Source organism: Podarcis cretensis (assembly GCF_951804945.1).
Source record: "Podarcis cretensis genome assembly, chromosome: 3".
NCBI lineage: Eukaryota > Metazoa > Chordata > Lepidosauria > Squamata > Lacertidae > Podarcis > Podarcis cretensis.
Genome location: NC_137172.1, coordinates 16,867,297 through 16,890,750, shown reverse-complemented (window position 1 = coordinate 16,890,750; position 23,454 = coordinate 16,867,297). Strand labels below are relative to the sequence as shown.

The 23,454-nt window shown below is 44.8% G+C and overlaps 1 protein-coding gene across 2 annotated transcripts in view; it reads left to right on the top strand.

Moving 5' to 3' along the window:
* The window catches only part of NINL (ninein like), a 47,288-nt gene that overhangs the window by 9,938 nt on the left and 13,896 nt on the right, over positions 1 to 23,454 (top strand). Inside the window, exons 1-15 of one of the 2 annotated variants that reach the window (XM_079968500.1) lie at positions 2,163 to 2,454; positions 3,640 to 3,839; positions 7,729 to 7,825; positions 7,990 to 8,165; positions 9,448 to 9,514; positions 10,763 to 10,953; positions 11,686 to 11,841; positions 13,465 to 13,632; positions 14,828 to 14,964; positions 15,476 to 15,616; positions 15,867 to 16,041; positions 16,562 to 16,672; positions 17,054 to 17,143; positions 19,212 to 19,365; positions 22,340 to 22,405. In XM_079968500.1, the coding sequence (XP_079824626.1) occupies positions 3,660 to 3,839; positions 7,729 to 7,825; positions 7,990 to 8,165; positions 9,448 to 9,514; positions 10,763 to 10,953; positions 11,686 to 11,841; positions 13,465 to 13,632; positions 14,828 to 14,964; positions 15,476 to 15,616; positions 15,867 to 16,041; positions 16,562 to 16,672; positions 17,054 to 17,143; positions 19,212 to 19,365; positions 22,340 to 22,405 (1,909 nt within the window). In that variant the 5' untranslated portion in view covers positions 2,163 to 2,454; positions 3,640 to 3,659. Of the gene's footprint in view, positions 1 to 2,162; positions 2,455 to 3,639; positions 3,840 to 7,728; positions 7,826 to 7,989; positions 8,166 to 9,447; positions 9,515 to 10,762; positions 10,954 to 11,685; positions 11,842 to 13,464; positions 13,633 to 14,827; positions 14,965 to 15,475; positions 15,617 to 15,866; positions 16,042 to 16,561; positions 16,673 to 17,053; positions 17,144 to 19,211; positions 19,366 to 22,339; positions 22,406 to 23,454 lie in introns of those variants that run through there. The other variant, XM_079968499.1, reaches the window with a different exon arrangement.

Sequence of the window (23,454 nt, the reverse complement as noted above, 5' to 3'; positions counted from 1 at the left end):
TTGCATATAAATGAAACTCGTATGCAGATGCTGTTTTTCTGCTTATCCTGTTGATAGGGTTTTTTTTTTTAACCAGAATCCTCCATTATTTGCTCTTTGCCTCCAGCTCAGTTAAGCTCCCGCAACAGTGGGGTCTCACAAGAGCAGGTGGCTGCGTGCTTGACTGGTGCAGGACACTGAAGCAGTTGGTGCCGCAGAAGTTTCCATTATAAATAGTTGTGTTGGGCTAAATACAGGCCCTACGTTAAAACTCAGTATAACTGGCATGGCACACCCAAGACATTCCTCTAGGTCACTAATGTGGAGAATGAACTCCAGGAGACATCTCCTGGTCCAGATACTACTGCCTGAGCCACTACTGGAACTCTCGAAATCAATGTCAACATTATGCAACAGTAGAATTAAGAATGCAAAACTAACTGTACTTGGTGAGGTCAGTGGTCCATCCATCCCACAGTTGCCTTCAAACGGGACCTAGAGCTGGGCATGCCCTTGCAAAATGAGATTCTTTTGGGGAAGCTTCTGCTTCTCTGGCTGCTATAGAAGTTATATCATTAATATTATTTTGTTTGAATCTCAGAAAAGTAAATGCAGATTAAAATTTAGGAGAATGTAGCTGAGGGAGCAGCCATGATCTCCATGGTGGAATCCCCCCTGAAAATATGTCAAGAGCCTGCTATTCAAATGGATGGAAAAAAACTTGCCCACTGCTTAGAGCTCGGTCAGTTCTTCCTACATTAATTTTGAAACAGGTTTGTTTTTTGCCCAGTTCTTCGGGGCATGGGTGGGGTGGAATCAGCAGCAGGAGACTGGGGGCAAAACTGGATGGACAAGAGGTCCACGTTCTTACGTCTGGCCGGTTTGGCCATGAGACGGTAAGGATTGTCTGATAAGCATCTTTGTGCCAGAAATGCAGTTTGGCTTGGCTTAAAGACAGACTTAATTCCTCTTAGTTCCAGCTGTTGGTGTAGCCAAGAATGCTTCCAGAACGGAAATTCTTGGCTATGCCAAATGAAAATCTGTCTTCAAGGAGTTTGGTGATGGAGGAAAAGGAGGCTGTCTAGTTTCCATTTTCTCACTAGCTCTCCCTCTCCTCCAAAGCTACTTTGTTGGATAGAAATGGATGCAAGGCATGCTGTACTTCTTAAACAACCACCACCACCATGGTCAATTAGTTTATTTCAAAAGGATACAACATTGAGGCAAACCCCAGACTTTTATACCCCCTCGCTCTCTTTCTATCTACAAGCTGTCAACATTCCACTCTTACGTAATGATTTGTGCCATGCCGTGAATGCTCAAGGAACTGAGTACCTAAAACAACACAAATCTCACAGATCAGCAAAGTGCCCTGGCGTGGGTGTTGCTCAGAGCAGCGGGTGAGAGGCCAGCTCCTCTGGACACTCAAAAAGAGGTATGTGGTAGGAAGCTGGGTTTGTTTACATAAATGATTGAATCTTCACCCCGTTGTATTAATTTCAGGCCATTCTGCTGTTTCTCTTGATGTAGAAACCACTCTCTCCAGCCATCTCTCTCCAGCTGTTTGATGTATTACATCTACAGTATAATGCTGACTGACCCTTAAAATGTTACGGTCAAGTCTCCCCTGGGGGGTGTTCTCTGGTACATGGGCTGCAAGTTACAACACAAATTTTCCCTTTGGTTTCTAGGTCTGTGCAATAAATTTAACCTGAGCTGACTGTTAGGGCTTTTTAAAAGAGGTTTAGAAACACAATATTTTCTCCCTGCCTCCCTCCAGTGAAAGGAAATTTGGAAGGAGTTCATGTAGGAAGAAGGCCATGGAAGGCTACTAGAGGGCTGTGATCTGCCTCCGTGTTTCGAGGTGGCGATACATCAGGAGGGGGTAGTGCTCTTCCGCTCGAATCCTGCTCGTGGGTTTACCACAGACATGTGAGTGGCCACTGTGAGAACAGGATGCTGGACTTAGACGGGCCACTGGCCTGATCCAGGAGACTGCTTATAGTCTTACAATCTTTAAGGAGATTGGGTTCTTCCTCCTGAGATTCCCCTAGCAAGGGTGGGGAACTATGGGACGGATCCAGCCTGCAGCCTCTCCTCTGCTACCACAGCCTGCTCAAAGCCTCCCTTTCTGTTTCCCACCAGATGGGCAAGAGGCACTTCATGAGAAGCTGTTGCCTCAACATACCCCAGCAGTGTGGTGCTCACTGGGTAGAGAAGTGTGTTGTGAGAAGTTAGAATTCTCACTTCAAATCCACTGCAAACTTTCCTCCAGTTAAAAACTACAGATTCTTTATGGTTGGAGTTTTATGCATCCGAGCATCATGCACTGAACAAAGAAACCATCAAATATACAGGAAAGCAGAAGTGAATGGAAGAAGAATAGAAAGAAAACCTGCATCACGGGATACTCAAAACTTTTTTTTATAAACACAGTCCCACAACACAGTTGGGGCGTAACTACTCTGTAAAGAAGTTGTGTTTCTGCTTTCTGGAGTTAGTGCTGGAACTGGGCGGAGAAAGGAGCTTTGGATAGAAAATTGTGGTGGCTAATCTGCTTTAGGCGGTCATGGTTATGGTTCCAACACGGTTATGGTGTTGGAAAACTGATAGCGGTAGCCAGTCTGCACAACTGAATGAGTTTGGGGATGGACTGTACCTCAGTAGTAGAGCACATCCTTTGATTGCAGAAGCTCTCCAGGATCAGTCCCCAGATCTTCAGTAGAGCTTGACAAGACTCCTGACTGAATCCCTAAGGGCTGCTGCCGATCAGTGTGGACCAGCCTCACCAAAACTAGTGCCTTCCAGATGTTGTAGGACTAAGGTTCCTATCACCCCCTGATCATTGGTTATCCTGGCTGGTGCTGTTGGGAGCAATAGATGGATGGCCATGTGTTCCCCATCCTAGAGGTAAAGGCTCCCTGAAGCCAAGGATCAGAGCTTCTTGACTATTGGAGCAAAAACGTCCAACAACATCAGAAGGGTGCTAGGTTGGGCAGTTCGAGTGAGCTCACATTTTGTTCAGCTTTGAACCTGGAATTTCTTCATTGGCGCTTTTTACCACTGTGGTGGGCTGTTAACCCAGCCAGTGTGGTGTAGTGGTTAAGAGCGATAGACTCGTAATCTGGGGAACCGGGTTCACGTCTCCGCTCCACCACATGCAGCCGCTGAGTGACCTTGGGCCAGTCACACTCCTCTGAAGTCTCTCAGCCCCACTCACCTCACAGAGTGTTTGTTGTGGGGGAGGAAGGGAAAAGGAGAATGTTAGCTGCTTTGAGACTCCTTCGGGTAGTGATAAAGCTGGATATCAAATCCAAACTCCTCCTCCTCTTCTTCTTCTTAACCAGCATTGATCCATGTCATCAGCGCCAGGCAGCGCAGCCATTGATCAAGGATAATGAGAACTGTAGCCCAAGCACATTTGAGAACACCATGTTGGCTACCTTTAACCTGCTCAAATACCATATTTTAAATTTAGGTGCTTAAAAGGGGGGGGGGAGAGAGAGAGAGAGAGAGAGAGAAGAAAAGTCCTAGTTCTACAAAATGCAAAAGGAGAAGAGAATGGTGGTTGAATGTTTGATATCAGTGCTTACTGGGAATATTGACTCTCATATTTCCACTTCTCTTTCCTTCCTCCCCTTTCCAACTGACTCGTTTTAGGCTGAGTTTTATACTATGGGATGGGTGAGGAAGAGAACAAATATGTGTCCCAGCTGAAGGATGTGTTCAACAGCTGCGATGCCACAGGCACCGGGTATTTGGACAAGGAAGAGCTGACTGAGCTATGCCGCAAGTTACACCTGGAAAGGCAGCTACCCCTACTCCTGGAGAACCTCTTGGGAAATAATCTCTTTGCCAGGGTAAGTAGGCCCAAGGCCTCTGCGCCTGACTGTTTTGAAGGAGCACTTCTCTCATAACGGTTTAAAATGGCAATCTTGTCTCCCGGCCCTTCCCCACCAGTTGTTCCCATCCGTGCATGGAATTCTCAGCTGGCCACTCTTCATCCTTCCTGTCTGGCCCTGAACACTTTTAAATCTCATTGGTGCCCCCTAAAGGCAAGCCTAGGGGCATATTCCCCCCCCCCAAATTGCACCACTCGACATGTCTGCGTTGAAGTGAGATAGGATGCCATCCCTGCGCTTTTCAGGGAGACCTAAATAAACCCTGTCCCACTCATTTTCCGATGGACATTATGGAATGTGGCCTAAACTTCCCTCTTGTGTCATTTTTTTTAACTGTCCTGCTTTGGGCATGGCTTGTTCTTCTCTCTCGGTTGCAAAGCCTTTGCAACGCCTAGGCATAGCTCTCAACCGTCCCTTATTTGGCAGGAAAGTCCCTTATCCCAGCGCCGTGTCCCGCTGCTGTCCCTTATTGATGATGTCCTTTAAATTTCCCGGGTTTCAAAGGAAGCAGCTCCTCTCCCTCCCTCCCTGCCTGCCAGGGAGGAGGGAGGCTCGAACTGTGTTGCTTGAATGCGTTGCTCACCCAATAAGGAGTCTAAGAACGAATTGGGGTGGACCTTGCATGCCTTGTGCCAATCAAATTGGCCACGTTGCCTGGGGACTCACCTTTGCTCAGCGCTTCCCAGCAGAGAGGTGACAGTGGTTTTCCTTGCTGCATCCCCTTTGCCGGGTTGCTGCGCTGTGGGAACTACCGCTTGAGGCTTCGTTTGGCTGCTGGCTGGGCTTTCTGCCTTTGGCTCGGAGGGGCTCAGAAGTTGAACATAACATACCTGTGCTCTGAAAATCCCTTATTTTGGCTGCTGATCCCTTATTTTCGAGGCTGCTGGTCCCTTATTTTCAAATCTGTAAGTTGACAGCTATGCGCCTAGGATGTGATTAGGGGGATCCTAACTCCTTTGGAGTTCACATCCCTGTTGCCTACTGACCAGTCATCCCTTCAGATCTTTCTTTTCCAAGTCCCAGAAAGCAGTGCCTCAAAATGGTGATGGTGGATTCATGCTGTTTGCTTCTGCAACAACTAGCACCTTACAAGGACAGTACTTTGTAGGTGGTCACAGAAGCTTCTTATCACCACCAAAAAACAACATGCTTTGGAAGATTAATAATAATAATTTTTTATTTATACCCTGGCCTCCCTGGCCAGGGCTGGGCTCAGGGTGGCTAACACCAAATATAAATTATAATAAAACGTAATAGGGGGAAAAAACCATTCAATTAAAACATGGTTTAAAATACAGCTTAAAATGCAGCCTCATTTTAGTGGCCAAAAATCAAGACCATAAAGGGAGGAAACATCAGATATTCACCCGAGCCAGCTATCCATGCTGGTCCTACATGGGCCAGCAAAAAAAAGCCAAGGGAAAATTTATATACCAAATCCCATATAAGGGGTCAGAGTGAGTCTAAGCTGAAGGCCAGGCGGAACAGCTCCGCCTTGCAGGTCCTGTGGAAAGATGTCAAATCCCGCAGGGCCCTGGTCTCTTGTGATGGAGCGTTCCACCAAGTCAGGGCCAGTGCTGAAAAGGCCCTGGTCCTAGCTGAGACCAATCTAACCTCCTTGAGGCTTGGGTTGCTATTTATGGACCTTAAGGTCCTCCACAGGGCATACCAGGAGAGGCAGTCCCATAGGTACAAGGGTCCTAGGCTGCATAGGGGTTTAAAGGTCAGAACCAGCACCTTAAACCTGACCCTGTACTCCACTGGGAGCCAGTGCAGCTGGTAAAGCACGGGATTAATGTGATCCCCCCATAAGGAGCCTCGCCGTGGCATTCTGCACCTGCTGGAGTTTCTGGGTCAGCTTCAAGGGCAGTCCTGCATAGAGTGAGTTACAATAGAGGTGACCTATAGCCTAGAGGTGACTGCTGCATGATTGTCTGAATGCAACCAAGAGAATACAGAACTATCCTAATACAGAACTATCCTACAGAAGTATGGAGTAGTCTTCGCTTCAACAGAAAATGTTACCTGGTAGCTGTTGGTTGCATTCAGACAATCTTCCAAAGCATTGTTTTTTTTGTGTGTGTGTGGAGATCAGAAGCTTCCACTTCTTTGTTCCCCAAGTACACTAAACATTGGTTTGGTCAAAATACAACTTGCATACAAACCAGGACCTCCAAATGTCCTGGCTAACTGCTGCTCATTCTCAATCCAGGATGGCTTAGAATCTTAGTTTATGGACAATCCATAGTTTATTGCATTTAGACACAAAGGCAGATTATGGTGTGCTGTTAAGTAGCACCTTCCAGTCTCCTCCCCTTGTATTATTGGAGAAGAGGAGAAATGGTTTGACTGCAGCTCACGGCTGTATTTATTCTCAATCCTCCAAACCAGTTACGTAGCCCAAATCTTTTGGTGTAGAAGCAAAGCTCTGTTTGTTCTTTTGTTTTATGTGACTAGCTTTCTAAAGTTCAAACTAATTTCCTATGTAAGAGAATTCATGGGCATCCTTGCTGGGTTTTCAGCAGAGAGTTATAAATTGTTGCCTGTCTTTTCTAAATTGGGACCTGGATTAATGGAATTTGCAGGAAGCTGGAAGCAAGTTCTCTGTTAACAAAAGCTGCACTTTTGAACTGACTGAGGGTATTGTTCCCAGTCTTACAAATGATCCTGCAAAGGTTTCTGCCAATCAAATATTCTCAGTCTCCCAAGTGCAAAAATATAGCGACTTCTCTTTCTTGCTCTAAAGAATAAGAAAGATAAGGGTGACTGATTGCAATTCTCAAAACATTTAATAGAAGGAACATGGAAATTCTAGTATCTCGGAATGTTTGTTAATAGAATGCATGTATATTTCTGGTGTGAAAAGTTGAAATCTCTACCCCAGATCTCTAGAGCATTTTTTTAAAGGTTTGTTCATGGGACGATAGCTTAGTATAGTAAACATTTAAGGGTGGTTTTATGTATATTTTGCTGATTTTATCCTTATATGTTGTACTCCACCTTGCTATCTTTTTATGAAACACACACACACACACACACACACATTTGCACCCCTACCGTAACTGCTGAAACTCGTCAGCATCCTCATTTGATTCCGTTAACTAGTCATTTTCAAAGGAGAATTACCCTTTGAAATTACACTTGTGTACTTATTGTTCAGGTGGCATCTTAAAGCACCTTGGTGAATCAAAAGCCAGACCAAATAAACACTTTGGCTTGCCACATTGGTGCCCAAGCTACAGTGCCCTGGAACGGTACGTTTTCTAGTGGTGAAGTCTGTAAGAGCTTAGCAATCGGCAGTCTCTTTTTAGGCAGCTAGCATCTGATGTATTGTATTCATGCTGGTGCCTCTCTTTAAAACCAGAGTGCCAGGGCAGTGATGCAAAATGCATGGGTGCGTTGCTCATTCCCCAAACCTGATGAATATCAGTTTAGTTCCTGTCAGGTGAATTAAATTTGGTCTTTGAGACCTCATCAAACATTAGCAACGTCCTCCAGTAGGGGTAGGTTCTGGAGTAACTGAACGAGAACAAGATTCTGCTGGGAATCAGTGCTGCCCTGTTTACCACCAGATCTTCTTAAGCTGGATTGGCAAAAGTGAAGAGCCATGGCTTGGTGGTCGGGCATCTGCTTAGCAGACAGAAGATGCCAGGTCCAATCCCTGACATCTTGAGGTAGTGCTGGGAGTGTCCCCTGCATGACACCCTGGGGAGCCACTGCCTGCCAGTGTAGACAGTATCAAAGCTATGTGGACCAATGGTCTGACTCAGCATAATGCAGAAACAAGAACTGAGCTTCATTCCTGGTATACCCCTGACTTAACAATGTCCTGTCCGTCCACTTCTAGGTTAACTTTGAAGAGTTTAAGGAAGGCTTTGTGACCATATTGTCCTCAAGCATCAGTCTTGGTCTTTCAGATGATGAGAGCAGTTACCTGGAACCAGGTGGGTGAAGAGTGGGGGTGCTAAAAGATTACTTGTTTTGGATTTACTGCTTTCAAGTTTTTCTGTTTACAGTGCGCTATTGACCACTAAGCTTAAGTATGCTGTAGAGCAGAGCTGCAGTCAGACTGGTGATCCTGATCTACAATTGTGTTTCCAACTCTTAGCTGTTCCGGATGAAGTCGAGCCTAAATACATCCATGGGGCCAAGTGGTACGGCCGCCGGACGAGGCCAGAACTGCAGGGTGCAAATCTGGAAACTCCCAAGTATTTACAGGAGCAGCAAGCAAAGGCAAATGGGAAAAGTCAGCTGAGACGCTCAGCATCTTTGGAGAGCGTGGAGGTGAGGTCGAGTCTCTTGAGTTTTACTGTATGTTACTTTAAAAGAAGCAGCCTTGTAAACATGAGGCTTCTTTCATAGTTCATGCTTACCCAGAAGTTCAGACGTTTCCAAAGCCTGCCCAGCATTCAGTAACAAATATTAGGCTCAAATATCAAGGCAGTGAACGTGTCATTGCAGAGGAGTGTTTGCATGTTTCTGTGGGATGTAATCTACTGGGAGCAGTCAAATACAACATTCCTTGTTTTGCTAGAGTGGACGTGCAAGGGAATGTTTGGTCCAGCCAGTCAAAAACTTCCTGTTCCTCCTGGCCTGGAGCATCCTTCCTTGCATGTGACTAGTGGGTGGGCATGGCCTTTCCAGACCTGGTAAAAGGCCAAGGTATGCTTCCACTCTCCCTCTTGTAAACCTGTTTGTATATGCTTGTAACTTTAAGCCTTAAGCCTGCCTTCAGGGATCACACTGTGCCTTGCCTGGTTGTGAGTAAACTTTCTTTTTATTGCTTATGAATAAGACTGTGGTGTCTTTATTTGTTTTAGGAGGGATTCAAGGGGTCTTAGCAGGAAAATATTAGAACGCTTTTCAATCTGGACAAGCCAGATTAAATTGCGTATTGTCTTAAGAAACTCACACAAGTTTGCAACCGGTTTTCTGCTGTGTAAAGGGGAATGCACTCTGCTAAGGAAAGGAACTTGCTAACGCAAGTTAGGAAGGATATTAATAAACAATATATCCTCTCCTGTCTCCCCGAACATTCCCACAGTTTCTGTATCCAAAGCCAGCATCCAGGAAGCTGAAGTTACTTAGGATGAGGCTGGAGAGAACCAGTGCATCTGTATAGTGTCCTCAGTGGGGTTGGGGCCAGCTCAGCATCCAACATGCTCTCAGTTGCCTGTCTCTGTGGAGAGAGACCCTTTCTGGAAGGAGAAGTCACTCATGTGGCTGCATAGCAGGAGGTATCTGACTAGGGGTATGCAGTATTGCAGGAGCAGAACACCCCTCTGCCAATCTGCTTTGACCCTCTCCTGGGTCCAGCTGTCCATTCTTCAGACGACTGATCTCCCTGGGTACAGATACTTCTTGGGATCCCAGTTCCACCTGCTTTATTTCACTAGGATCCTCCACAGGGTCATTCAGGTCCAACTCCCTGAGCTCCTCCCATTCCTCCTCAGGATCTGGCCATCCCCTCCAGGACACCTTCGCAAGACTCATGATAATCCTTAAAAAAAAAAAAAGCTCAGCTCTTTAGCTTGCATGAAACAGTGAATCATTCTCTTATTTTCAGAGCCTTAAATCAGACGAAGAGGCCGAAAGCACAAAAGAACAACAGCATGAGATGTTTGAGGGTCAAGGTAGGAGAAACCTAAACTCAAAATGCATGTTTCAAAAAATTAGAACGGGTTCTCTCCTTTTCAAAGAAGGAAAGGAGGAAAAGCAATACCGAGGATGGAAACTTTCCTTCTTTAACTCTCTGGTCATCTGATTTGAATAGGTGGCTTTAAGGACAGGGCAATAGTTCAGTAACAAAATCCATTTTTTACAGGTAGAAGGTCCCTGATATTTCCAGTTAAATGTAACAGGAAGCAAGTGATGGAAAACAACCTTTTTCTGAGACCTTGGAGAGCCACGGCCTGTCAGAGTAGGCATAAGAAGCTGTTTTATCCCAAGTCAGACCTTTGGTCCATCTTAGCTCAGGATTGTCTACACTGACTGGCTCTCTGGGGTTTGAGGAAGGTGATTATTTCCAGTCCTGCTTGGAGATGCTGGAATGGAACCCAGGACCTTCTGCATGCAAAGTCCTTCTCACCGCTCAGTACTGGTTGAGGTGCAACAGTGGTCCAACTCGCTAAAAGACAACTCGATAACTTCAGCACATCAGTACTCTTTTTTCACTAGTTGTTAAAACAATCGCCCTAAACTTTTCTTCCCTCAGATTTATTATGGGGCTAACGTTTAGCATTGAAAACTATTGCTCATTTATTTAAATCCCACCTTTACTCCAATGAGCAATACAAGGTTCTCCTCCTTCCCAGTTTTATCCCCACAACAACCCTGTGAGGTAGGTTCAGCTGAGTGGCAATGACTGGCCCAAAGCCACCCTGTGAATTCCGTGGCTAAATAGGGATTCGACCCCTGCTCTAACAGGTCCCAGCCCAACACTCTGACCACTATGCCATGCTTACATTGTTTGGAAAGATGCAGTTAGAGGATAAGGGAGACTGATGAAGCAGACAGGTCAATATTCTTCTGAGAATGCTTTGATGCATTCCTGGGGAAATCCCATTTTATTTCATTGTGTTATATACTTCCATCTACAGTGGAAACCCTACTTATGTTGTAAACAATGCAAAATCATTGGTATATTTTGTACTTGAAGGTTTGCAGAGCATTGGAGTCTTGCAACTTTCACATGGGGCTCATGTACTCAGGGCAAATATTGGAGGAAGCAATTTTGAAAAATTAAGTCTAAAGAGGAGAGTGGGATTCTCTGTTAAATGGTTGAAGGCTTGTGGAAAGAGCAGTCTTTGCTGTGACTGACGAAATAATTCAAAGGTAAAATGCCGTTCTTCTTGCTTAGTGGAATTTCTTTATATTTACAGGGCGAAGGTGTACCTGGCATGATGACCTCTATGATAGCCCCAGAAAGGTCTCCCCCTCGTGTTTTGGCATGACTGAGAATCAGGTTCGGGACATCTGGGAAGATCTTGGCGTTGGAAAGAACGGGCACCTTAATAAACAAGAGCTGGCTACCGTTTGTAAGAACATTGGACTCAAAGAGATGGAAAAAGAGGTGGGGTAAATTCAGCTGTTGGAAATTGTTTGACCAAGTATTGAAGATAGATATAGATATAAATATAGATATTATTCCCAGAGATTCTTGACCAAGTGGGTCTTCTCAGTCCTAGTCCGACACTATTAACTACTGTACTATACTGGCATTTCCCCATGTTACTTTTTTTGTAGATGTTGTAGTACCACACTCCTTTTTTTTCTGGCCAGAAAGACCACCAAGGTGGTGCTGCAGCTTTTTGTTGCAGTCCTCAAAGCAGCAGCAGATGTGCCAGGGTGATAGTGCTGCAGCAGTTTCCCACTAACTACAAAGAGCTTGAAAGCACTAACAATAATGTCCCTTCTCCCAGTCTTTAAGGTTGGATGGACTTTATTAAATTTTGGTCACAACCTGGTGAGCTGCTGTGGTAGGCTGCCTATTGGTTCTGTTGTAACAAATCAATGTATTTTGATGTGGGGGGCATTATTTGGAGTATTTGTGTTGTGTTGAGTGTTTCTCCCTGGTAGTAGGTTCACCTTCCAAAAGGCAATTTATTCCTCTTAATGACTAGGCAGTAAAATGACTGTTTTATGGGAAACTGTTGTGCTTCTAAGAGCAAATTGTTATAAAATACCACTTTTTGTATTTTTTTTGGACAGCATAAAATGGTCCAATTCCTCAGGTAATTTTTCCCCCCTAAATATAATGTCTGATACTTTGTGATAGATTGCTTTTTAAAAATGTTTTATTCAGGATCTTGAAGATTTGTTTAACCAGTTGGATAGTGATGGAGATGGCAGAGTAAGCTTAAAGGAATTCCAGCTTGGCTTGTTCAACCACAGCCCCATTCTTCGCCCTATTTCTTCCACACCTCTCAAACCAAGATGTCAGAGATCACCATCCCACCAGGTAACTGTCAAAGCATAATTTCTGAGAGAGAGACTTCCTTCAGAAACATAGTTTTAAGACTCAAAATATGAAACCATTCAGAGGACCTCCAGCAGTTGCCTTTTCACGCAGAGCTGTGTTATGACACACGGGAAGCCATGTTTTCATGCTGTGTGACTAAGCTGCAACATGCTTTTTCGCATGCTAGGGGAGAAGACTGGAACCACCTGCTTTCTGTTTCAAAGTTCTCAGTGATCTCCAGATTTGGGGAAATGTGGCTTTCTAAAGCAAGCCACATTCTGAAACCATTGCTGCCTCCTGAATTGTTATCACTAGCAGTGGTTTAAATAAACAACAGTTTCCAAAGTTCAAATGTTGTGAGTGACCATGGTTAGTTGCAAACCAGAAATGGAAGTTTCCCATTTCCTCTTCCCCGTGCACATAATGGGCAACCGTGGTTTACTGCTGCATATGAGAACTAGGCTAGAATGTCTTGAACTGACCTTCAAATGTAAAAGGTGACCTGAAAGATTCAGATGCCAAGGTCTATTTTCATTTACTCTACTTTTTATGATCCCTGGAAAGCAAAGGAAAGGCAGAATTTAGCAGACTTCATCTTATTAATTCAGTCTGAAGTATTGGAGTGTTGTGTGGGATCTCCGAGTTGCCTTTTCTAGCCTAAAAGGTAAAGGTAAAGGGACCCCTGACCATTAGGTCTAGTCGTGGCCGACTCTGGGGTTGCGGCGCTCATCTCGCTTTATTGGCTGAGGGAGCCGGCGTACAGCTTCCGGGTCATGTGGCCAGCATGACTAAGCTGCTTCTGGTGAACCAGAGCAGCGCACGGAAACGCCGTTTACCTTCCCGCCGGAGCGGTTCCTATTTATCTACTTACACTTTGACGTGCTTTCGAACTGCTAGGTTTGGCAGGAGCAGGGACCGAGCAACGGGAGCTCACCCTGTTGCGGGGATTCGAACCGCCAACCTTCTGGTTTAACCCACAGTGCCACCCACGTCCCTGCAATATGGCCTAGTGCCTGTTTAATGAGAGAGTTGCTTACCCGAGATAAAGCTCAGATATAGAGTAATCCCATCCAGTAGGAGCTATGAACACACCCTAGTTAAAGCAGTTGGTGCAGAAAATCCTAAGTACCCATGCGGATGTAACCCAGAGTAATAATTCACACTGGAGAATAAGCAGCTTTCCAGTGGTGGGTCAAAATAAATAAATAAATACAGTACTGTTTACAGAGTTCAGATGGGCTGCGTGCATCTGGCTACTAGGTAATCCTTCTGGTCTTCCCATCTTGAAACAAGCTAATTCTGTTTAGGTGGAGGATTAGAGAACTGATTTAAATTTAGGCAAGCTTTTACAGTGCCTCCTCCTTACAGTGCTGCTTTTACAGCTCACCTTTGGACAAGCTTTTTGAAGGCATTTGTTTTTACATACGATCACAACTGATATTAAAATGCAAACCCTGGTAGCTGCGAACAACCAGCTTCCTTTATTTATAGATGCATAAGGATGTTCTTCATTGGTAAAAACATGTTGCCTTTCAGGTCTCGCTTGACTGCTACACTGTTTGTCTAAACAGACTTTTCCTTCTTTTCCTCCCTCCATCGCTTCCCTCCCCGATCCGCCCCCAGATTTTCAAAGACGGTGGGCACAGAAGCACAACTCCATCCTTCTTATCTGGCTCCGTGACCTTGAATGTTTTCTCCAGCATCGATGATGGCAGTGGCTTTGCAAGGCCTGAGCAAGTTGTCTCCATCTGGGCCCAGGAAGGGGTTGAAAACTGCAAGGAGATCCTTAAGGTTTCTAGCTGCTCCTTACAGATTACGAAGGCTTTGGTTTTCCTTTCATCCCAAGAAAAAGCATTTCCCCCCTTCTCTCTCGCCCCCACCCCGCATCCCTCTTTCCCACTAAAGATCCCAATGATGAATTGTAGCGCCTTCATATTAATTAGCATCCGTGTGACACATTTTAAGCTACTCAGAAAGTAGTACAACAGTGGCACCCTACAAAGAACCCTGGGAATTGAAATTGTTTCCCCTTCTTGTTTTCTTTGCTCCACGCTGCATGAACCCATCTGTTGTTGACCCTTTTTCTGCTCCTTCTGCCCAAGGTTCTTCTGATGGCTTAAATCGGTGTTTCCCAAACTTGGGTCTCCAGCGGTTTTTGAACTCCCACTATCCCTAGCTATCAAGACCAGTGGTCAGGGATGATGGAAGTTCTAGTCCAAAAACATCTGGAGACCCAAATTTGGGAAACACTGGCTTAGATGAAAGGATAGCCAACATGGTGCCTTCAAAATGGTGCCTTCAACTACAGTGGTGCCTCGCAAGACGAAAAGAATCCGTTCCGCGAGTCTCTTTATCTAGCGGTTTTTTCGTCTTGCGAAGCAAGCCCATTGACGGCTTAGTGGATTAGCGGCTTTTAGCGGCTTATCAGCTTAGCGGATAAGCTGATAAGCGGCTTAGCGGCTTAGAAAAAGGGGGGGGGAAACCCGCAGGAACTCGCAGGACATTTTCATCTTGCGAAGCAAGCCCATAGGAAATTCGTTTTGCGAAGCACCTCCAAAACGGAAAACCCTTTTGTCTAGCGGGTTTTTCGTCTTGCGAGGCATTCGTCTTGCGGGGCACCACTGTACAAATCCCATCAGCCCCTAGCTAGCATGGTCAACAGACAGGGATGATGGGAATTGTAGTTCAAGACATCTGGAGGACACCATGTTGACTATCCCTGCTGAAACAGCTTTGCCCTCTCTATTAAGGCAGCCCCACTCTAAATCCCACTTCTGCCAAGCCTTTTCTGGAACACCATAGCCTCACGCTTTCTGCACCTCCTGCTATCGGCCTTTTTAAAGCCCTTCTTTCAATTGTTCTGGCTGTTCTGTATACAGAGCCTAGCACACTGGCATTGAATAAATATCGATAGCAGTAATTTTAGAACCCCTTGACTTACATTTCCCTTGATTTTGAGAAGCTCTCTCTGTGTGTGTTTTAACAGAGTCTGGATTTCAACATGGAGGAGAGAGTTAACCTCTTGGAGCTGTCTGCAGCCCTTGATGAGGAGATAACAGTTCCCAAGAGCGGACTTCAACAGGCAGCTTTTGCTTCTTACAGACACGAACTTCGCCATCTAGAGTAACTTGTTCTTCGGCTGTTTTGGGTGGAGGCGCCATTCCTGGCCAACCCCTTTTCCCTTTACACCTCACCCACCCCTTCACCTATTGCTTCACAGTTTGCCCAAACCTACCCCAACTCCCAACCCTTTTAAAAGAGCGGGGAGCACTTCGGAGAGCAGTTTGTCCAAACTGTTCTCTGAAGCACCTTCCCTCCCTCTGTTAAACAGCTTGTCTGCGCTGTCTGCCACCCAGTGCTGTTTTCTCACCACTCGCCTGCTGTTCTGTTGTCACACAGGAGTTGGTGTGGCCATCTTTTGGTAGCTACTCAAATCACAGCGTGGCGACAGCCTTACTGTTTTATGTATATAGGAAGATAACAGATACATGCAGTTTTTAATTGGATTAAATAATAATAATCTGATGTTCTTTTGCACTAATACCATGGGAAATGGTAGGACTGAAACTGAACAGAAAGATGCTTCTGCATCATTTCGGATGCATACTTAACAGCACCTTCACTGTCTTTGTAGAGCTCAGGTAGAGCAAATATCCACTGAGAGAGACAAAGCGCGAGTTGAATTGGAGAAGGTGGAAAAGCGGAAGCTGCAGCTTTTTGAGGAGGTGGATGATCACAATAGTGCGTTGGAGCACCACAATGAGAGTAAAATGAAGTACGTGAGCCAGCTTTTTGGTGTCCTTATCTGATGGGGTTTATACACAAGGAGGAGTGTGAAGAGCAGAGCCAACTTGCCATCCAGTGAAACAGCACAGCATAAGCTATGCAGCCAATGTTCACAAAATTGTGACTGTAGAGAGGCCAACTTCTTAGTCTCACTAGTCATTTCTCTTGTGGACCATTCTGTTTTTATTTTCACATGGAAAATCCTTGCACATGCCCGTAACAGTGCTTGTATCTTGCAGAGACCTTGAGCAAGACTACAGAGGGAAACTCAGTGTTATGAAGTCTGAAGCAGAGATGGAGAAGGAGCGGCTCTTGCAACAAGGGAACCACCAGAAAACCAAGTTAGAAGCCGACATCAGATCTCTTCAAGAGGAAGAATCTAGCCTGAGGCAGAAACTGAGCTTAGTAATCAAGGTAAAGATTCGGAGCATCTGTTATCTTCAGGATGACCAGTGCAGCCTACAGCAAGAATGCATATTCTGAGCTTGAAAATAAGAATAAAGTAAAAATCCTGCCTGAAGGGAGGCTGAATTCTGCAAATATTAAGTAAAAATATGCTTTCGTCTCTTGACTTATGGAGACTTCACCAGGCATTACTGCTATACTTTAATCTGCAGCTGTGAGGACTAGAGCGTTATATTTTGTTTTTAAATGAATTTAACCCACTCTTCAAAGAGATCCATCTGCCTATCAGGGCTGGTGGAAACTTACTTTCATATCCGCACCTCCCTTCCAGCTCCCAAAAATGCTCCCTTGAGGATTGGGGCACCTTGTTGGGCGGAGCTGGTTTTTCAGGATTGCTTCTAAGTGCTAACCTTTTTGTATCCTACATGTTGGTATCTTGCTCATGAGTTGCAAAAGGTACCCCAGTGTCGTGTTTAATGAGCGTAAATGTGCACTTTCGATTTCATTTTTTGTGTGTTTTTCTTAAAAGGAGAATAGTCGCTTACAAAGTGAACTTGTTGAAGTGGTTCAAAAGTTGTCTGAATCTGAAAAGCAAGTACTAAATCTTCAGAAGGATCTCGACTTCATGTTGAAAGACAAGGTAGCTTCGGATTGATGAAAATGCTTTCCTCTTCATATTGAAAACCAATAAAATTCATATGTTGTAGGATTTTGACCTCTTTCAGTTGCTTTTCTATTGTGGCCTTATTTGGTTCCTAATCACAAGGATAAGTGCATGTTTTAAAAATCACGTTTTCTTGCAGTTGACAAGGCTTCCAAATTAAATGTATTTAAGGTCAAGCTATAAATCTAGCCTTCCGCTGCCGAAAAATTGGCTCCCACCAGCTAATTGTAAACTGCTTGAGGGTTTGTTTGTTTTTCCAATCAAGGGGTGTATAAATTTCTTGGAATGAATGAATGACTATATATATAGTAATTTCACCACTAATACTTTTAAAATAAACCTCTTTGCTTGCTTTAGCTGGGGCTCCTGGATCCACACAGCACAGAGCTCTTTGATCAAGAAGAACACTTTGCCAAAATCATTCAGGAATATGAGCTGCAGTGCCGGGTAGGTGGCCTATACGTGTTATAAATGGCATTGTGCAGGGAGGACCCATCCGCATGCCAAGAGAACAGCCTTCATTCAAGTCTCATAAAAATTAAGGCTTCATGTCTCTTTTCTTTAAAAGATCAGCAATCTTTTGATAAGCGCCTACATCATTTCCTCAATGGCATGTTTTAGAATAGCAGTTAAAACACCAAGGTTCAACACAGAGGGTAAGTTCAGACATAGTGCCAAACCATGGTTTGATATTATGTGATCAAACCTCAAGCACTCCTCCTTCCCTTGTGCAGATTTAGCTAGTTACTTCCTGGTTAGCTGTAAACCATGGTTTGCTGTTACATTTTTTTTAAAGCAATGGTTTGGCTATGCCCAAAGAATCGCGGAAACTCTAGCTTGTTACTAGTGCTGAGAATTATTGGAAACTCCTTTTCCCCTCACAGAGTTACAATTCTCAGAGTGGTTTAGCAGACAATTCCTCTTTCTAGGGAACTCTGGGAATTGTAGTTGGGGGAGATAGGGGTTTCCTAACAACTCTCATCGTCCTTAACGAACTACAGCTCTCAGGATTCTTTGGGGAAAGCCATGACTGTTTAAAGTGGTATGATACCGCTTTAAGTCTATTCTCATTAATTACAGAGCCCCTACATAGCTATACAACTCTCCTTACCAGAAGATAGAGAGCTGCACTCGTACACCAGAGCAGTGAGATCCTAACCATAGGATAGCTATATTTTATTAGAATAAAAATTGGGGACACCTTAACAAAGGTTGTAGAGATAACTTGGAGCATGTGACTATTGCCGTTTTTGCTCCAGCTCTGCTTCTTGACAGAAGAAAATCACAATGTAATATCTGTCGCTTCCGACAGTGCGGGTAGAACTATTGCTGTTGCACTAGAGTTATTTCATGTGTCCTGCTACCAATTCAGTTCTCCCTGTTTCTCCCCAAACTCTCGACATTTGCTGCGGCTACATCCTGATAGAGAGTGAAGGTGAGCACTTTCCCTTCCTCAGGTGTGTGCACGATCCACTTGTTTGTAGCGGCATACTGTTCTTTAGCAAACCTGCATGATGTCTTGTTGCAGCCTGAGATCTTGCGTGTTACAAGGTTTTTTGTTTTCGGAAATGCTTGAGCTCCCATTTCCATGGGCTTCTATATCGCGGCTCGCTTTTTACCTCCTTTGTGTTGAGTAGGCCTCAGTCCTGTCCCCCTCTAGTCACTTCTGCACTTGTAAAGTTATATCGTTCGTGTACCTTGCCAGCTAAGGAAATGAGAAGAACAGATCTTTTTAAATTCAGTTCTGTCCGTAGCTCCCAGTTCTCCCTCCCTCACAGACTTCACGGTGGCTCCAGAAAACTCGGGTGTCTTTTCAGAACTGAGTGGTAGGCTTTTTTTTTTGAGCTGCAGTTCAACAGCTCACAAAGGATCCCAGGAATGTTGAAGCCCACACACTGCAACAAGGCGATGATCCAGTGAGGGAGAACAGCTGTACTACAAAAAACTATGAATTTGCTCAAAGGGGTTCAGTGCTCTTGCAGCATCTGAAGCAGCTACCTTTAAGGAAGCATCACAAAGAAAATAAACACTCAGACATTGGGAGTCTGTATTTTGAATTATCTGCACGAAGTATATGCCCAGGGGGCTCTGCTGGAGCCTATTTCTTCTTCCCTCTGCCCTTTCAGTTTTGTTTGATTGGTTTTACTTTAACAGTATGATACCGCGCAGCAAATTGTTCTGTGCTATAAATCAAGCACTGCTAGGAGTTGCTTCTTTATGTATTTCTTGTCAATAAAAAACGTGGCATGGAGCGACCAAATTCTTTTCCTGAAAGTACGGCCCCGAGAAAGAAGTTAGAGTGCCACTGGGCTAGATGGACCACGGGCCTGATCCAGCATGCTTTTCTTATGTTCCAGTGTCTTGTGTTTTTTAAAGACTGTCTTACAGCATTTCTGTGAGAATTATTTGCAAGCACACCTGGTTATTTTGTCGAGGAACGGTTGCTGTGCACCCAACGAGGTAGATCCGAGGGAGGCTGTTCCACATTCTGAGCTTCCGGGTTCTTCCCTTTCAGGAGCTGCGCGACAAGAACGATGAGCTGCAAATGGAGGTGGAGAAACTGCGTTCCCAGCTGCACGAAAGCAAGCATAGTCTAGCCTGGTGTAAAATGAAGGCCAGCAGACTTGGAGAAAGGCTGCTGCCTGAAAATGTAAAAGCCAGAATTCTGGGTGCGTATTGCAAGTTGCATTTAGAACGTCAAATCGGGTTAAATCAAATACAGTCATACCTCGGGTTACAGATGCTTCAGGTTGTGTTTTTACGGGTTACAGACCACCAAAACCCAGAAGTACCAGAACGGGTTACTTCCGGGTTTTGGTGGCTGCGCATGCGCAGAAGTGCCGAATTGCAACCCGCATGTGCGCAGACGCTCCACTGCAGTTTGCGGACGTGCATCCCACACGGATCACATTCGCAACCCATGCTCTAGTTATCTCCCTCTTGGACTACTGCAATGCGCTCTATGTGGGGCTACCTTTGAAGGTGACCCGGAAACTACAACTAATCCAGAATGCAGCAGCTAGACTGGTGACTGGGAGTGGCCACTGAGACCACATAACACCGGTTTTGAAAGACCTACGTTGGCTCCCAGTACGTTTCCGAGCACAATTCAAAGTGTTGGTGTTGACCTTTAAAGCCCTAAACCGCCTCGGCCCAGTATACCTGAAGGAGCGTCTCCATCCCCATCATTCTGCCCAGATGCTGAGGTCCAGTGCTGAGGGTCTTCTGGTGGTTCCCTCATTGCGAGAAGCAAAGCTACAGGGAACCAAGCACAGGGCCTTCTTGGTAGTGGCACCTGCCCTGTGGAATGCCCTCCCATCAGATGTCAAAGAGATAAATAACTACCTAACATTTAGAAGACATCTGAAGGCAGCCCTGTTCAGGGAAGTTTTTAATGTGTGACATTTTAATGTACCATATTTTTAATCTTTGTTTGAAGCTGCCCAGAGTGGCTGGGGAAACCCAGCCAGATGGGCGGGGTACAAATAATAAATTAAAAACAAAACAAAACCAGAGTGTCCACTGTAGGTTAAATGCAGTGGTGTCTGTTAGTCACAAGGGGTTTAGGAACAAGACCCTTCTGTTCCTCCCACTCCACCCCAAATGCTGAGAGGCAGAATAGAGGAATGACATGTTGCCCCTGTTATAGCAAATGCAGCTGAGGGATCTAAGGCAACATCTGGTCCACTCTTATGGGACCATTTCCTGTTGATGCAGCCTGATGATGTTGACAAGATACTTGCAGCAGTGCGTCTGACCACCTACCCTCTGGACCCTTGCTCTTTCGGGATGGTTAAAGGTAGCCAGGTGGCACTAGGTTGTTGCGGCTAGGAGTGCCTTTCGCCATCTATGTCTGGTATACCTGCTGCAGTCGTAACTGGAAGTGGGTAACATGGCAGCTGTAGTGCATGCTCTGGTAACCTCAAGGCTGGATTACTGCAGTGCGCTTTGTGTTGGGCCACCCTTGGACCTGGCCTAGAGGCTTTAGCATGTGACACCTCTGCTGAAATACCTACACTGGCTGCTCATATCCTGGCATGCCAGGTATAAGTCTCTTGTGCTGATACATAAAACCCTGAATAAATTGGGTCCAGTATAGCATAAGGACCGCTTGAGCCCTTAGAGCCCAACCTGATCACTGAGATCATCTGCAGCAGCCCTGTTAATTGTCCCCCACATTGCAGAGGCCCAGCTGACCTCGGCCAGAAGTCAGGCATTTAGTGTTGTGCAGGCATCCTCAACTTTTCACTTTTAGGCATCTCTTCTTTATTTTATGCCAACAGGCACATCGGGTTTTATTTATTTTTTCCTGAGTAGCCATTCGTTTTGATGATTGGTTTGTATTGCTTATAAAGGATTTTACATTGCTGTGAAATGCTTTGCAAGTAGGGCTGGGCAATATAACCAGCTAAACACCACAATATATCACAATGTCTGACATGGAGCAATGGTTGAATTTGCAGTTTTCCCCGCATAGTGCGCGTGCACACACACACACACGCACACCATGATTCACAATATATTACCAGGTCAAAAACTGAAACCACTATCACGATATGGGCTTCAAGCCAGTTTCGGACGATACATCGATCTCTCGCCCAGCCCTATTTGCAAGAGGGCAGTGTATAAACACTTGTATGAATGAATAGCAATTCTGATGGATCAATCAGAGTTGGAAAGCTAGACCAGGTGGATATCGGGTTAGGCTGCTTTTTCCACGCTGCATTGAATTCATAAATGAAGGTTAGAGTTGTGCATTTATTTATCAATTGCCTCTCCACTGTATATATTTTAAAGGCACTGCAATAATGTGATAAAAACACATGCTGCCAGGAGTTCAGAAACTTCCCTGTTGGTTTCTTTCAGGCTTGCCATAAGGCTAAGTGACAGATTAAATATAAGTTATCCCTGCTTTGTTCATATTTCACCCTTTAGGCTTTTTTGTTTTTGTTTGATTTGCCAAAAACCTGCTTTGTTTCCTTCTCTGTATAGATGTGTGTCTCTCAGTGTGTGTGTGTGTGTGTGTGGGTCCTGTTGATGTGCCTCATTATGTTGCTGTAGCCTTTTCCTTGTCCTTGAAAAAAATCTTATGTCCTAGGGGGACTGTTGAGCCTTGGCGCTTGGTATTTATGTCCACAGTGTAGTTGGGGAAAGTCGCCTTTTAAAATTTTCAGCCCTTTTCATGCTGTCTTATGTAGATTTTTCAATTTCATTGTTCTGTATGGGACAATGACAATAAAGATATCGTATTGTATCGTATGTACCCTTTTCTCCCCATATCAGCGGTTTGCCCTAGCGTGCTTGTATGATTCAAAGTTTTTTGTGGGGAGGGGCCTCTACTGAGTATCCTGATACACTGCTTTGATGTTATATATGCATCATTCTGGCACAATGATCCTTGCATCCATTCTTCTCTCTTGCACCAAAAGGGCAAGTTGTTGTTGTTGTTGTTGATGATTTGATTTATTACCCACCCTTGACCCTAAGGTCCTAGAGGGGGTCACAACAATTTAAAATACAGCAATGAAAACATCTTAAAGCAAATTGTGGTACACAAGGTCCTCTCTGCCTTTTCCCTTCCGCTGTACCAAATCTTTGAAGAACTCCTTCCATCATAATGTGTACCTTTTTCTTTCTTTTAAGACACCATACAAAAAGATGAGGAACTCCTTCTTGGACACCAGCCCTTTCCGGTGGCAGGCCAAAACGGTAAAAAATGTTCCCAGCTGTGTGCATTTTCTAAGAAGGAGTAAGTGTTAAGATACATGCCAGCTCTAGAACTCTTCAAGAGAAACCTAATCCACCCCTTGTGCCATGGGTGGTACGATATCCAGTATCAAAAGCATCTCTTGACAAACCTGTCCAGTTTCTTCTGGATAACCTCCAGATACGAAGATTCCCAGGCAGCTTCTTCAAGGGCTACAGATATTTCCCCAAATGTTTCAGCTGCAGGTGTCGTGGTCTGTAATTTCAACCCACAGCTCTTTTATCCAGTGCGTATTAAAAGAATAATGTATCACGTTTCTCCCCCAGATAGCTAAAACACTTACCTCTGTGGTTTTTAATATCTTCTCCCCTCAAGACTGTAATTTGTTGCCTGAGGTGTTATGATTAATCCCACATTCCCAGAAAGTGTACCTGTATAACATGCATTTTAAGCATGTGTGTGTGTGTGCCTTTGTTTTTGTTTTTGTTTTAATAGGTATGCATGACCTATGTGACCTGTGGCTCTTCTAAACATATCTGTCAACTTTTCCCTTTTCTTGCCAGGAATCCTCTTTGGAATAAGAGAATTTCCCTTAAAAAAAGGGAAACGTTGACAGCTATGCTTCTAAACAGTTATCATTTTTTATTTTTTTATTGAATTTATATACAGTCCTATATCTGGAGGTCTCAGGGTGGTTCACAGAAAAGACCACAACATATAAAATCAAAATAACTCAATAACCCCCCCCCCCAAAAAAAGAGCCACATTTTAACAGGGTACAGGTCAACCAAATGCCTGGTTAAAAAGGAGTGTTTTTGCTTGGTGTCTAAAGGTGTATAATGAAGGCATCAGGCAGTCTTCCCTGGGGAGAGCATTCCACAGACAGGGAGCCACTGAAGAAGGCCCCTTCTCGTGTTGCCACCCTCCGGACCTCTCAAGGAGGAGGCACACGAAGGAGGGCCTTAGAAGATGATCTTAGGGTCCTGGAAGGTTCATATGGAAAGAGGCGGTCCTTGCGGTATTACGGTCCTGAGCCATCTAGACTCTGAAA